The sequence below is a fragment of the Apodemus sylvaticus genome, chromosome 19 (genome assembly GCF_947179515.1).
Source record: "Apodemus sylvaticus chromosome 19, mApoSyl1.1, whole genome shotgun sequence".
NCBI lineage: Eukaryota > Metazoa > Chordata > Mammalia > Rodentia > Muridae > Apodemus > Apodemus sylvaticus.
Window position 1 is genome coordinate 27,515,049 of NC_067490.1, and position 13,980 is coordinate 27,529,028.

Consider the following 13,980-nt stretch of genomic DNA (forward strand, 5'->3'; position numbering starts at 1 on the left):
CAGGGAGTGGGAGGGCCTGACCCGGAAGTGGGAGGGCCTGACCCCGGGAGAGGGAGGGGCTGACCCATGGAGTGGGAGGGCCTGACCCGGAGTGGGAGGGCCTGACCCCAGGAGTGGGAGGGGCTGACCCCTAGAGGGCCTGACCCCGGAGTGGGAGGGGCTGACCCCGAGAGTGGGAGGGGCTGACCCCTGGAGTGGGAGGTCCCAGAGTCCTGATCTGAAGCAACTAAAGCATCCCGGGTTCCTCCATTTCTGGGTCCTGTCCCATCTGTAGACCTCAGGGGTCACCTTTTGGCAAAGTGAACTAACTCTCCTCAGAGTCCCAGGGGTTGTTAAGACCGTGACCCACTAATGGAAAAAGGAGCTGGCCCTTCGGTGACATGTCCCAAAACTTGAAACAAGTCCGGGGGGACCAATACCTGAGACCGTGGCAAGAGGCCAAGTAGCATTATGGGATTTGGTTGTGGTGTTTGAGCACCTGCTGAATGCACAGTCCTATAGTCAATGTGGAAAGAGGAACGACACCCCAAAGGGTGGGACGCACAAGCCCCCAGAGGTCTCAGCCTCTCGTGAGAGTAGAAATTCAGAGGAATAGACGGGCTGGTGATTCAGGCGGCTGCTTGTTAGTCCAGAAGCTGTGATTTCCAGAGTGAGGACACAGCTTTGCACAGGCAGGAGTGTCGCAGAGCCTTCTGAAGTTCCCGGAACTGGGGCTTCTTGCCCTCTGTGTCCCACTGCGCACTTCCCTTCAGGAGGTTTTACACTCAGTTGCACACTCAGGTGTGGAGCCCGGCATTAAGAACTGTGACTGTTACCAGAATACATACACCACGGCAGGCCCTGGTCAGGCAGCTGGCCCCAGCCTGAGCTGGTCACATCATCTCAGATAGACTGTGATACCCGAAGGGGGACACCATAGAGACTCCTGCTCCTCTCTGGAGCCTTAATACAGACTCTGACAGTATCTGGCCATAGTAGATGTTCAGAAAACACGTCAAACTGATGAATGACCTGAAACCTTCCTCCTCCAACTAGGGTGACATCTATGTGCTGTCCTCTCTGGACCGAGAGAAGAAGGACCACTATATCCTAACTGCCTTGGCCAGAGACAACCCTGGCGATGTGGCCAGTAACCGTCGCGAGAACTCGGTACAGGTGAGGGGGCCAGCCTGGGCCCAGGGCAGGAGGCAGCAAGCCAAGTCCATAGAGAATGACTGCTCCAGGTGGGCCACCAGCCTCCTCAGGCATGGTGACACGGAAGAAGAGAGGTCGACTGCTAGGCTTCCTGGCTGTGACTTCAGGAAGAAGAGGCTCTCTGAGAGAGACCTCTCATTCCCAAATACCCATGAACAGCCAAGTACACCTAGCTGCGACCCAGGTGACACCTGGCTATCTTCATGACCCAGCATCTCAAGGTGCCCAACAGAGACTTACAGCAACAAAAACTAACTAACGCCAGGCATGGTAGCACACACCTGTAATCCTAGCACTTGGGAGGCAGAGGCAGGAGGATTTCTGAGTTTGAGGCCATCCTGGTCTACAGAGTGAGTTCCAGGACAGCCAGGTCCACACAGAGAAACCCTGTCTCAAAAAAACAAAACAAAACAAAACAAAAAACCTAACTAGCAACTTGCCATTTTCACTGTGGTTCAGTTAGTTAGTTAGTTAGTTAGTTTGTTTGTTTGTTTGTTTGTTTTTGAGACAGAGTCTCAATATGTAGCTTACACTGGCCTGAGCTTTAGAGAAGCTGCAATGCCAGTATCCCAGGGTCATTTCGAACTTTTTGTAGCTGAGGGTGACCTTGAACTCCTGATCCTCCTGCCTCAATCTCCCAAGTGCTAGGGTTATAGCATGGACAACCATGCCTGGTATATGCAGTCATGGAGACCAAGCCTAGAGCTTCCTTCATGCCAACTACAAAGAGGCCAGCACTCGACCAACTCGACTTGAGCTCCACCCCCAGCCTAAGACGTTGCCTCAAAAAATATATATAGAGATAGATGAGTGTGATGGCACATGCTTTAAATCCCACTAGTTGAAAGGCAGGAGGATCTCTATGAGTTTCGAGGACAACCTGGTCTACGTAGTGAGTTCTAGGATAGCCCGAAAAGACCCTGTCTCAAAACATAAATGAATTTACTAGTTAGGTGACAGGGCCTTTCGCCTGGGGGTTGAGGGGCTGCCCTGCCCCTCCTCTACTCCACCTTAGCCTTGTGTGACGGGGTTTCCTCAGGCAGCCCCTTTCAGGCTCTTACGATCTCCCCAGGTGGTGATCCGAGTCCTGGACGTCAATGACTGTCGGCCTCAGTTCTCCAAACCTCAGTTCAGCACGAGCGTGTACGAGAATGAGCCAGCCGGTACCTCAGTCATCACCATGCTGGCCACAGATCAGGATGAGGGCTCCAATGGCCAGCTGACCTATTCTCTCGAGGGCCCTGGAATGGGTATGTGGCCTTCCTTGGCCTCCCAAGAGGACTTAGAGGGTGGGGAGGGGCAGGTTGCCATGTCTTCCACCCTGGGCCAGGGAGAGGAGGAGGGGGGACCGGAAGGCTGTCTCAGCCAGTCCACGTGCCTGCTCGCTCTCTCCCACTGCCAGAGGCTTTCTCTGTGGACATGGACTCGGGCCTGGTGACCACGCAGCGGCCACTGCAGTCCTATGAGAGGTTCAACCTGACCGTGGTGGCTACAGATGGTGGGGAGCCCCCACTCTGGGGCACCACGATGCTCCTGGTGGAAGTCATCGATGTCAATGACAACCGCCCCGTCTTCGTGCGCCCGCCCAATGGCACCATTCTGCACATCAAAGAGGTATCCCTGATCCCAGACCCATTCCCACGGGTGTGTGCTTCCCACATCCAGCCCACTGCCTCAACCTGCAGACAGAGTAGAAGGCCCCATTGGGACGAGTGTGGACACTGAAGCCAGACTCGCCCAGTGCCACATGGGAAAGATCTTGAGCTCTGGCTCATCCTGTAGGCAGTCCAGGAAGTCTTCGGTCTAGGAAAAGATCTGGCTTCAAGTGTGTAGCTCTTTGGCCAGATGAGCAGGAGCAAGTAACTCGTCTTGTTTTCCTCTTGAGAACCGGGATAATAATAGAACAGAATAGAATAGAATATAGCATCTCTTGCTGGTAGACAAGGAGTATCTGGTCCCCTGCCACCCACTTCCCCTCAGACATAGTTCAAAATAGACACTGGGCCCTTCCGGCTGTCTGCTGGCTCTGCGATGCCAAAATGCACGGCTCAGCCCCTCTTGCTGCTTGGCCATCCAGTCAGGAGGGAATGGCCTGTCTTCTGCTCTTCCTGGCAACCCTAAAGACCCAGTGACCCTTGGTATAGTTGGGGTAGCTCTAGCTTGTCCTTTACCTCATAAACTCACAGCTCAGAACCCCCTCCCCACCCCCCATCCCCCCACCCGTGCTGAAACCATCTTGCTATTCTGTCTCCTTGTTGAGGTCCCATTGGAGAAAATGATCCCAAGACTTACTCTGGGAAACAGTGGGCCTCTGGTCTGTCAGACCACAGTGGTCTGCTTTGCTCACCAGGGAGCTCACAGTGTCCTGACCCTGCAGAGATTCAGGGCACATACTTTGCCGTCAGCTTCCATCTTATGCCAACTATACCCTAATATTTTTTTTTAACTCAATCTCATTATAATGCACATATTCTTGTCAACTGCTTCAAATATTTTGCCGTGAAAGGAATTGGGACATAAATGAATGATAATCTGATTCTTTTCCGCACCAAAGGCTGCATTTGCTAAGCTTTCCCTTCAAGGGTTCTCTGTATTTGGGGAGATCCGTGTCTCCTGAACAGCCAGCATTTATAAAGTAATTATCTGTCACCCCGCTTTTATCACTGACACCTGGACTTCTACTTGTCGTGAATAATGAGAAAACAATGAAGGCTGGATGAGCAGAGAGGTTTCTAACAGTCGCGAACCATGTTCTTCTTGCGAGGAGCGGAAGGGGGTGCTTAGGGCGGGGCCGGCCTATGACTGCAGTTGGACTTTTTCCAGGTCCTAGAGCAAACTTTAGGGAATGAGGTTTGGAGAAGAGAGGGCCTTGGCAGAGGCAAGAGCTCATCACAGCCTGGCTCTGGGATTTTTCATGCCCACATGCCCCCTCCCCATGACCCCGCCACAGGAGATCCCACTACGTTCCAACGTGTACGAAGTCTATGCTACAGACAAGGACGAAGGCCTCAACGGGGCAGTACGCTACAGCTTCCTGAAGACGACAGGCAACCGTGACTGGGAGTACTTCACCATTGATCCAATTAGCGGCCTCATCCAGACAGCGCAGCGCCTGGACCGTGAGAAGCAGGCAGTGTACAGTGTAAGGGGGCAGGCCTGGGGTGGGGCTGTGTGGATTTCTCCTGGACTGCCTCTGGGGGACTTGTTCCACTGAGCTTCCCTCGGACCCTAAGCCAACCTCCAACCCCACCTTTCTGCTCTGACTGGGCTCCTTCACCTCTAGCTCATCTTGGTAGCCAGCGACCTGGGCCAGCCGGTGCCATACGAGACGATGCAGCCATTGCAGGTGGCCCTGGAAGACATCGATGACAACGAACCGCTCTTTGTGAGGCCTCCTGTGAGCTCACTCATCCCCTGTACCAGTGACACCCCCACAGGGACTTCCCACCTGTGAGCCCACATACACACATTATCTGCCTGTCCTGGGTTATCACGCAGTGAGCTCCCCACAGACAGCCATGGCATTCACAGTTGGACACTATTGCAAGGTATCCCTCAAGTGATCCAAAAACCAGGCAAAAAGGCCCAATACCTACGTGGGCACATTTAGTCACGTTCATCATATGCCACGGACTACCCCAGCCGGGTATGGGGGTACCTGGGATGTGGGTTCTCGAAGCCAGGTGGGTGAGGATTGGATGGTGACAAACTGAAACAAACACAGAGGCAGTTTGAATCTGAGTGTCACCTGTACCTGGCTGGGGTGGTCCGTGACAATCATATATGTGACTCTGGGGTCTTGAGCCAAAACCCAGCCAAAAATGACAACAGTATTGAAGGGCCCTGGTCTGGCTTCCATATGTATATGTGTATGTGTATGTGTATGATGTATATGTGTATGTGTATGTATATGTATGTGTATGATGTATATGTATGTGTATATGTATATGTGTATGTATGTGTATGTGTATGATGTATATGTATGTGTATATGTATATGTGTATGTGTATGTATATGTGTATGATGTATATGTATATGTGTATATATATGTGTATGATGTATATGTATGTATATGTGTATGATGTATATGTATATGTGTATGATGTATTTGTATATGTGTATGATGTATATGTATATGTGTATGATGTATATGTGCATGTATATGTGTATGATGTATATGTGTATGTATATGTGTATGATGTATGTGTATGTGTATGTATATGTATATAGGGGGCTTCTATACACACATACACACATACACGTATATGAATGATATTTCATAGAGGCTGTATGCATGCACATATGCATACAGACAACTAATGGAACATGCATTCAGGTACTGGGGATGCATCAGAGAAGGTTAAGCCATGATCTCATGGAGATCACAGTGGTTCTGCTTGCTCTCTGGGTGATAAAGGCCTCAGACCCACAGGGCAGGTACCCGAGGTCCTCTTACCAGGCTTGGGCCTCCTGTAACAACCTCCTCTCTTACAGAAGGGAAGCCCTCAGTACCAGCTGCTGACGGTGCCTGAACACTCTCCCCGAGGCACCCTTGTGGGCAACGTGACAGGCGCCGTGGATGCAGACGAGGGTCCCAACGCCATTGTGTACTACTTCATTGCAGGTGGGGTCCCTGGAGCCAGTGCCCCACCTTCCCTGGGTCTGGAGAGTACTCTGGGTGGCTGCCCACTGACCCTGTGCCCCGTCCACCCACAGCTGGTAACGAGGACAAGAATTTCCACCTACAGCCTGACGGACGCCTGCTAGTGCTCAGAGACCTGGATCGGGAGACGGAAGCCACCTTCTCCTTCATCGTCAAAGCGTCCAGCAATCGCAGCTGGACCCCTCCCCGCGGACCCTCCCCAGCCCTCGATCTGCTGGGCGATCTCACCCTGCAGGAGGTGCGCGTTGTGCTGGAGGACATCAACGACCAGCCGCCACGCTTCACCAAGGCTGAGTACACCGCAGGTGCAGGGACCAGCCAGGGTCCGAGGGCATGGGTGGCTCCTTCCCTGACATTTATGTGGCCTGCCTGTCCTCCACAGGCGTGGCCACCGATGCCAAGGTAGGCTCGGAGTTGATCCAGGTGCTGGCCCTGGATGCGGACATCGGCAACAACAGCCTGGTCTTCTATGGCATTCTGGCTATCCACTACTTCCGGGCGCTGGCCAACGACTCTGAGGACGTGGGCCAGGTCTTCACCATGGGTAGGAGCCCCTGTCACTGCACGGACTTCAGTCCAGAGGTAGAATCTGTGTGAGCACAGGGCCTAGATAGACATCCACATCAGTCCTTCTTGTGCAGTTTATTAATTGTGCTAGTCTATTAATTCTTTACCTACATATTTCCCTATATATACACACGCTTATTCTTTTTCTATGTGTGTGGGGGGCATTTCTATTTGAAGGAGGGAGGTGCACGCCCATAGAATGTGTGTAGAGATGTCAGAAGACAACTTGGAGCCTTTGCTTTTTCTCCTTCACTGTATGAGGCCCCAGAGATCAAAAGCAGGTCACCGGGCTTGGCAGCAAGGGCCACCACCCACTGAATCCCTTCACTGGCCAGGTTTTACGATCTCTTTTTTAAATAGCAGGGCGTCATGTAGCCCGTGTGGCTTCAAGCCCTCTCTGTAGTCAAGAAAAACCCCCAAGCTCTGCACGGCAGTGCGAACCTTTAATGCCAGCACTCAGGTGACAGAGACACACAGGTGTTTGTGAGTTCGAGGCCAGCCTGGTTTACAGATCGAGTTCCAGGACAGCCAGGGCTATCTAGGGAGACCCTGTCTCGGTTAAGAAGGATCTCTCGTGCCTGAGTCTCCTGCCTCAACCTCCTAAGTACGGGATCACCCTCACAGACCACCACCAGGTTTATATGGTGCTGGGAATGAGGCCCAGAACCCCACGTTGCCGGGCAAACCCTCTGTCAACAGCTGCATCCCAGATCGCTTTTGTTTTCTTATCTTCTGATCCATCCCTTCTCTGTCAGCCGCCTTCCACATCTGTACCCCTTCTCTTGTGTGTCGCACATTTGCCAAGGCACTGGGGAGCTGGCAAGCAAGCTGTCATGGCACACGTTTGCTTGAGTTTTCATCTGGAGGCATGAGAGAGAGACTCTGGGGCAGAGCCTGCAAGGCGCCTCCTAATCCCCATCCGACACAGGCTCCTCATCTGTGTGTCCGCCCTGGCGTCCAGAAGGTCTAGGCCTGAGATCCAGGGCTCCCATATCTTCCTCTGGTTCTCTCCTGGCCTCACAGGCCCTACCATCTGTATTGAGCTCTGTATTCAGACAAGCCACACCCCTGGGTCACCAACCCGGCTGTCTTCATTTCCTTGTTTTGTTTTCCAGACAGGGTTTCTCTGTGTAGCCCTGGCTGTCCTGGAACTCACTCTGTAAACCAGGCTGGCCTCAAACTCAGAAATCCGCCTGCCTCTGCCTCCCAGAATGCTGGGATTACAGGCGTGTGCCACCACCCCCACCCTCCCCCACCCCCCGCTCTGCCTTCATTTCCTTAACACCCAACCTTCCTCTTTCCTGAGATGCCCACCTTGTTCTTCAAGGTTTAGTTCAGAGCCCACCTGCTTGAGTTGGATAGCCAGATCTGAACGCTTACTGTGCTTTCTAAAATGTGAGGCTAGGAACCAAACCCAGGCCCGTGGGCATGATGGGCAAACCCTGCCACTGGGCTATAATCCCAGCCCCTGCTGTTCTTACTGTAATAAACCAACTTGCAGAGAAGCTAAGGAACTCACCACATGGCTAGAAAGTAGTGGGTTTTGAACTCATGTCTTCTGTCTTGTTTAGAGTCACCTAAGCCAGTGGTGAGTCCTAATGCTGAGACCTTTTTAATCCAGGTCCTCACAATGTGGTAGCCCCCAGCTGGAGAATTGGCATTGCTACTTCATAACTGTAATCTTGCTATTGCTATAAACCATAATTTAATATGTTTCCCAATGTTTAGGTGACCCCTCCCAAAGGGGTCTAGCCTGTGCCATCTCTAGTCATTTCTCTGTTATATTTGTGGAATTTTGAAGTACATGTGTCTACAAATAGCATTCCTCAACCTGTGGAATTGTCACCCATTTGGGGGTCAAATAACCCTTTCACAGGGGTCACCCAAGACCATCTGCATATCAGATCTTTACATTATAATTCCTAACAGTAGAAAAATTACAGCTATAAAGTAGCAATGACAATTTTACAGTTGGGGGGCCACCATATCACAAGGAACTGTATTAAGGGGGTCACAGCATTAGGAAGGTTGAGAGCCACTGGTCTAGTGCATGGGAAAAGACCCTCCAGAGCTCAGAAATAGTTATCACACCCCCACCTGGGCAGGAGAGCCTGAAGTTATTTAAAATGCAGTGTTGGGGCTGGAGAGATAGCTCTTCGAGAGGTCCTGAGCTCAATTCCCAGCAACCACATGGTGGTGCACAACCGTTTGTAAAGGGATCTGATGCTCTCTTTTGGTGTGTCTGAAGATAGCTATAGTGTACTCTTAAACGTGAAATAAATAAAAAATAAAAATTTAAAAAAAATAAAATGCAGTGTTTACATAAAACTGGAGTAACCATTAGAACTCAGGAGATTTCAGCCAGGCAGGAAAGCATATGCCCGTAATCCCAGCACTTAGGACATGAAGAACTGTGACTTCCCTCAAGGATATGCGGTAGGGGGCAGGGTTTATCCTCAGGGGGTGTGGCCTCTGAGCTGTGCTGCCCCTGGACTCTTTTAACAGGGAGTGTGGACGGCATCCTAAGAACCTTTGACCTCTTCATGGCCTACAGCCCTGGCTATTTTGTGGTTGACATCGTGGCCCGAGACCTGGCCGGCCACAATGATACTGCCATCATCGGCATCTACATCTTGAGGGATGACCAGCGCGTCAAGATAGTCATCAATGAGATCCCGGACCGCGTGCGCGGCTTCGAGGAGGAGTTCATTCGCCTGCTGTCCAACATCACCGGCGCCATTGTCAACACCGATGATGTGCAGGTGTCCTGGGGGCCTTAGAACTGGGATGATGGGAAGAGACAGGACAGATGAGGACCCTCCTTAGTCATTTCATAGTCTCATGGCTTTGAGAGACGGCCCCGGGTCTGCAGACCTCCATTTCCTTGACTGTAAATAAGGCTGATAGTGTAAGAGCCCTGTGTGGGAGTTAGCGGCCAGGTCAGGGAGATGCAGGCGTGATGCGTCTCAACAGATACACACCTGGGCTCCTGCACGATGCCGGCCTGTAGCATCCCATGCCCAGTGCAAGCCGTGCGGCCTTACGCCCACAAACTCCCTTCTCCCCAGTTCCATGTGGATATGAAAGGGAGGGTAAACTTCGCACAGACGGAACTGCTCATCCACGTGGTCAACCGCGACACCAACCGCATCCTGGATGTGGACAGGTAGGTGTGGGGGGTGCTTGGACTGCTCGTTATGGGGAGAGGAACCCGCAAAGGGGGCACAGACTTCACCCTCAGCCTCATCACATGGTCAGAGCTGAGGAAGAAGACAACGAGACAGCAGGCCACGCTCATCCCTCTAGACCTCAAAGACAAGCCAGGCTCCCATTGCTGTGAAGAGACACCATGACCACAGCAGCTCTTACAAAGGACGTGTCATCGGGGCTGGCTTACAGCTCAGAGTGTTTGGTTCATTATCGTCATGTCATGGTGGGAAGCGTGGCAGCATCCAGGCACAGACATGGCGCTGGAGAAGGAGCTGAGAGTTCTACATCCTGATCTGCAGGCAGCAGGAAGAGAGACTTCTGGGACTTGGCTTGAGCATCTGAACGTTGAGCAACCTCAGTGCCCAACCCCCAGGGACACACTCCCTCTGACAAGGCCACACCTCCTAACAGTGCCCGCTCCCTGGTGACCGAGCATTCATGTCTATGAGCTTGACTGGGGCCGTTCCTAGTCAAACCACCACATTCTCCTTGTCTGTAAAACTGTCCATTTGTTTTGAGGGTCCACGAGGCCCCTGGACACAGACCTGGAGACCCTGTAACATACCATGCTCTCCCAGTGAGGTGGCTTTTCACTTTGCAGGGGCTTCAGAACAGCATGTGAGCATGTGAGGCTTACAGTGGGAGCAGAACACACGGCCCCCAGGGCGGCGGGTGGCTCTTGCGGGGGGGGGGGGGGGGCGGGGCGGCTCCTGTGGGCCGCTCCTCCTGCGGGGCTGCGGGCAGCTCCTGTGAGGCTGCAGGCAGCTCTTGTGGGTGGAGGCGGGTGGCTGAGTTAGATCAGAGACCACGCACGGCCTCACCCTATACAGGGTCATCCAGATGATTGACGAGAACAAGGAGCAGCTTCGCAACCTCTTCCGGAACTACAACGTCCTGGACGTGCAGCCTGCCATCTCTGTCCAGCTGCCGGATGACATGTCTGCCCTGCAGGTACGCCTGTTGTGTCTGTCTGTCCCCGCCCTGTCTGGGTTGTGCCCCTGGACCAGCCTGCTAATGGCTGGCCTGCTCTCCCCACAGATGGCCATCATTGTCCTGGCTATCCTTCTCTTCTTGGCTGCTATGCTCTTCGTCCTCATGAACTGGTACTACAGGACCATGTGAGTGTCCCCACCTCCGGCCTGAACCAGAATAGCCCATGTCTCCTGGACTGTGGGCACCAAGGCAGGCAGGGCAGAGGACCAGAGATAACAGGCCAGCTTCCATTACAGAGCCAACTGACACTCTTTCCCTCCCCGCCCCCTCTTCCTCCTTCCCTCTCTCTCCAGACACAAGAGAAAGCTAAAGGCCATTGTGGCTGGTTCTGCGGGTAAGTGAAGGCTATCAGGTTAAGGCGGCTTGGTCCTCCCCTTGGCTGGTCCCTCCCCCCCCCCCCACTCAAATTCTCTTCCTGCAGGGAACCGTGGCCTCATTGACATCATGGACATGCCCAATACCAACAAATACTCCTTCGATGGGTGCGTGGACTCCTCAAATCTGCAGATCCCTTTTGGAGATCCCTGCAGGATCCAGCTAACTAGATGTAATCTGTAGGTGGGGGTGGGGTAGGGAAACCCACACTGGCTGAAACGTGGAGTGTGGGCTCCCCCTAGTGGTCTGATCGTGTCTCTGCACGTTCAGAAATGTCTCCAGGTCCCAATTAATGTCAAGGGAGCAGAGGGATGGGATGAGGTCTCCCTGACAAAGCTAGGCAGGCAGTCCTAGCTCTAACAGGATCCCATGACAGAAGGAAGTAGCCATAGGTGCTACGGCAGAGTTCTTACGCAGGCCTGCCGAAGGCTCTGTGGCTGGCCAAGGGAATGGGCAGTCTTAAGAGGTAAGGTTGGGAAGGCAGTTTTGCCACTCGCCAACTGCAGAGCCAACCCTGTGTGGCTGGACCCCTTCTGCCGGAACCTGGAGCTGGCTGCGCAGGCGGAGCACGAGGACGACCTCCCGGAGAACTTGAGTGAGATCGCAGACCTGTGGAACAGCCCCACCCGCACCCATGTGAGCCAGGGTGGCAGCCTGCGGCCAAGCTCAGGCCTTTAGAGGGGGATTCCCTAGCCCGGCTGCCTATGCTGTCAACCTCCCTGCTCCAGCCAGTGCCTCCCTCCCTCCCTCTCCCCCAGGGAACTTTTGGGCGTGAGCCCGCAGCAGTCAAGCCTGCTGATGACAGGTACCTGCGAGCAGCCATCCAGGAATACGACAACATCGCCAAGCTGGGTCAGATCATCCGAGAGGGGCCCATTAAGGTGAGCCCTCTCCTGCAGGGTCCAGTACCCAGGCCCTGTCTGAATTTGACCCCTACTCACGGATGTTAGGAGATGGTTTATCTGGGCCTGCCTTCCATCAGGACTGCAGGGAGTCTGGGCACTGGGGTTAATAGGGCTCAGCAGCGTGTGGTGTCTTCAGATCTGAATGGTCAATCTTCGGGCTCTCCTCCGCCCTCTGCATTTAGACTGGATACCTGTACCGCCATGGCTGCTGTGGGCGTGTAAAGGGGTAGGGCAGGCACCAGGCAAAGTGGGGAGTTAACCTTCTCCCTCTCTCAGGGCTCGCTGCTTAAGGTGGTCCTGGAGGATTACCTACGGCTCAAAAAACTCTTTGCACAACGGATGGTACAAAAAGCCTCCTCCTGCCATTCCTCCATCTCCGAGGTAGTGAGGTAGCCTCGGGAGTGGGGGGACTGTGTGCCGTGCCCCATTCCTGGGGATGCCCCCCTCTCTCTCTCTCTCTTCACCCTGTTACTGGGAGTTATCTGCTCTTCTCTGTAACCTAGCAGCCAAACCCCAGAGCTGCTCCAGGAAGTCAGAAAGGAGATTATGTCTGCATGCTGTGGGGCTTCCCTAGAACTGAGGTAGGGTCAAAAGCAGTGGTTTGTAGTATCCAGGAACCCCAAACCTCCTTCTAAGGGGCCTCCACTTTAAGAAACAGGTCAGGAGGGCCAAGCAGGCCTGTGTACCCTGAGCTACTGTTCAGCAACTAGGGATTGCCAGTTACACTGGCTTTCCCAAGATGCCCTTCTCCACCTGGGTATATGCTACGAAACGGGACAGAAAGCCTACAGGAGGTCCAAAATGGTCCTCCTACTTCTGGAGAGAGGATCTAACTGGCAGTGCTCTACTACCAACTTGGTTACAAACCCAGATACCACAGTGGTGCCTAGACTGGTATCCCCAGGCTTGAGGACAGGTGGTGAACCGTTTACTACCCAGCCTCTGCCCTCCATTTGAGAAGGCTGGCAGGCCTGTTGGGTGATCTGTTAGATGAGGTAAGGAGGACGCGGACCGCAGCCAGGACGGTTCCGGGGTGACCTGCTTACACCCCAGGCACAGCCCTCAGCTTGCTGGAGTTTGAGTCACGAGGGTGTCTCTCCTCTTGCAGCTGATCCACACTGACCTAGAGGAGGAGCCTGGGGAGCACAGCCCAGGCCAGGGCAGCCTCCATTTCCGACACAAGCCTCCCGTGGAGCTCAAGGGGCGAGATGGGATCCACATGGCTCACGGTAGCACAGGCACACTGCTGGCCACTGATCTCAACAGCTTGCCAGAGGACGACCAGAAGGGGCTAGAGCGCTCACTGGAGACCCTGGCGGCCTCTGAGGCCACCGCCTTTGAGCGCAACGCCCGCACGGAGTCGGCCAAGTCCACCCCTCTACATAAGCTTCGCGACGTCATCATGGAGAGCCCCCTGGAAATCACGGAGCTGTGACAGCAAGCCCACCCACTACCTTCCAGGACAGGAGTGTGGCTGGCCCTTTGCCGGGTGCAGCCTTTGTGAGTGACTCTAGGCTGTCCCTGACAGCCTGCACGACTGCTCAGATTTGCCTCCTGCTGGAAACTGACTCAGCATCTGATCTCTACCTTCATAAGATTGGTTATTTTTTTAAGAAAACTTTAAAAAATGCTAAGTGTCTATCTGAGGACAAGGTACGGAGGATCGCCGGGGGAGAACCAGAAACTGAGGGCCAGCTCAGTTCTTCCCAAGGCCTCCACGGAGCAGGGGTCCAGCACAGAACTCACAACCCAGCTGGCCCGCCCCTGCCTCAGTTCAGGCCCCAACGCACTTCTGCTGGACATCCAGGTGGCTCCTGCCCCTGCGCACGCACAAGTGGTTGAGGCAGCCAAGCATCCATCCCATCTCCCCTCGTCGTCCTGAGGTGCCCAGTTGACAGACATGACTGCTGTCCCCCTGGGTTTTGAATGTAGAGTGTTCGTGTGTATCCCTTTTCTAAATTAAGTTACTCCCCCAAGATTTCCTCCAGGTTTTGTTCAACTGATACTCAGTGAAAATTTCTGGAATGCTCTGTTTAAAAAGAAAAGCAACTCACATGGAACCAGCAATACCCT

At 53.5% G+C, this 13,980-nt stretch overlaps 1 protein-coding gene across 1 annotated transcript in view; it reads left to right on the forward strand.

Moving 5' to 3' along the window:
- Cdh23 (cadherin related 23) overlaps positions 1-13,974 on the forward strand; it is a 393,910-nt gene extending 379,936 nt beyond the window's left edge. The window contains exons 52-69 of the mRNA XM_052163611.1: positions 1,036-1,155; positions 2,267-2,444; positions 2,597-2,808; positions 4,145-4,336; positions 4,478-4,591; positions 5,689-5,818; positions 5,911-6,162; positions 6,240-6,401; positions 8,930-9,186; positions 9,493-9,590; positions 10,465-10,585; positions 10,673-10,752; positions 10,921-10,961; positions 11,049-11,109; positions 11,509-11,638; positions 11,761-11,883; positions 12,184-12,288; positions 13,016-13,974. Coding sequence (XP_052019571.1) covers positions 1,036-1,155; positions 2,267-2,444; positions 2,597-2,808; positions 4,145-4,336; positions 4,478-4,591; positions 5,689-5,818; positions 5,911-6,162; positions 6,240-6,401; positions 8,930-9,186; positions 9,493-9,590; positions 10,465-10,585; positions 10,673-10,752; positions 10,921-10,961; positions 11,049-11,109; positions 11,509-11,638; positions 11,761-11,883; positions 12,184-12,288; positions 13,016-13,342 — 2,703 coding nt within the window. The 3' untranslated portion in view covers positions 13,343-13,974. The remainder of the gene's footprint in view (positions 1-1,035; positions 1,156-2,266; positions 2,445-2,596; positions 2,809-4,144; positions 4,337-4,477; positions 4,592-5,688; positions 5,819-5,910; positions 6,163-6,239; positions 6,402-8,929; positions 9,187-9,492; positions 9,591-10,464; positions 10,586-10,672; positions 10,753-10,920; positions 10,962-11,048; positions 11,110-11,508; positions 11,639-11,760; positions 11,884-12,183; positions 12,289-13,015) is intronic.
- The last annotated feature ends 6 nt before the right edge of the window (positions 13,975-13,980 follow it).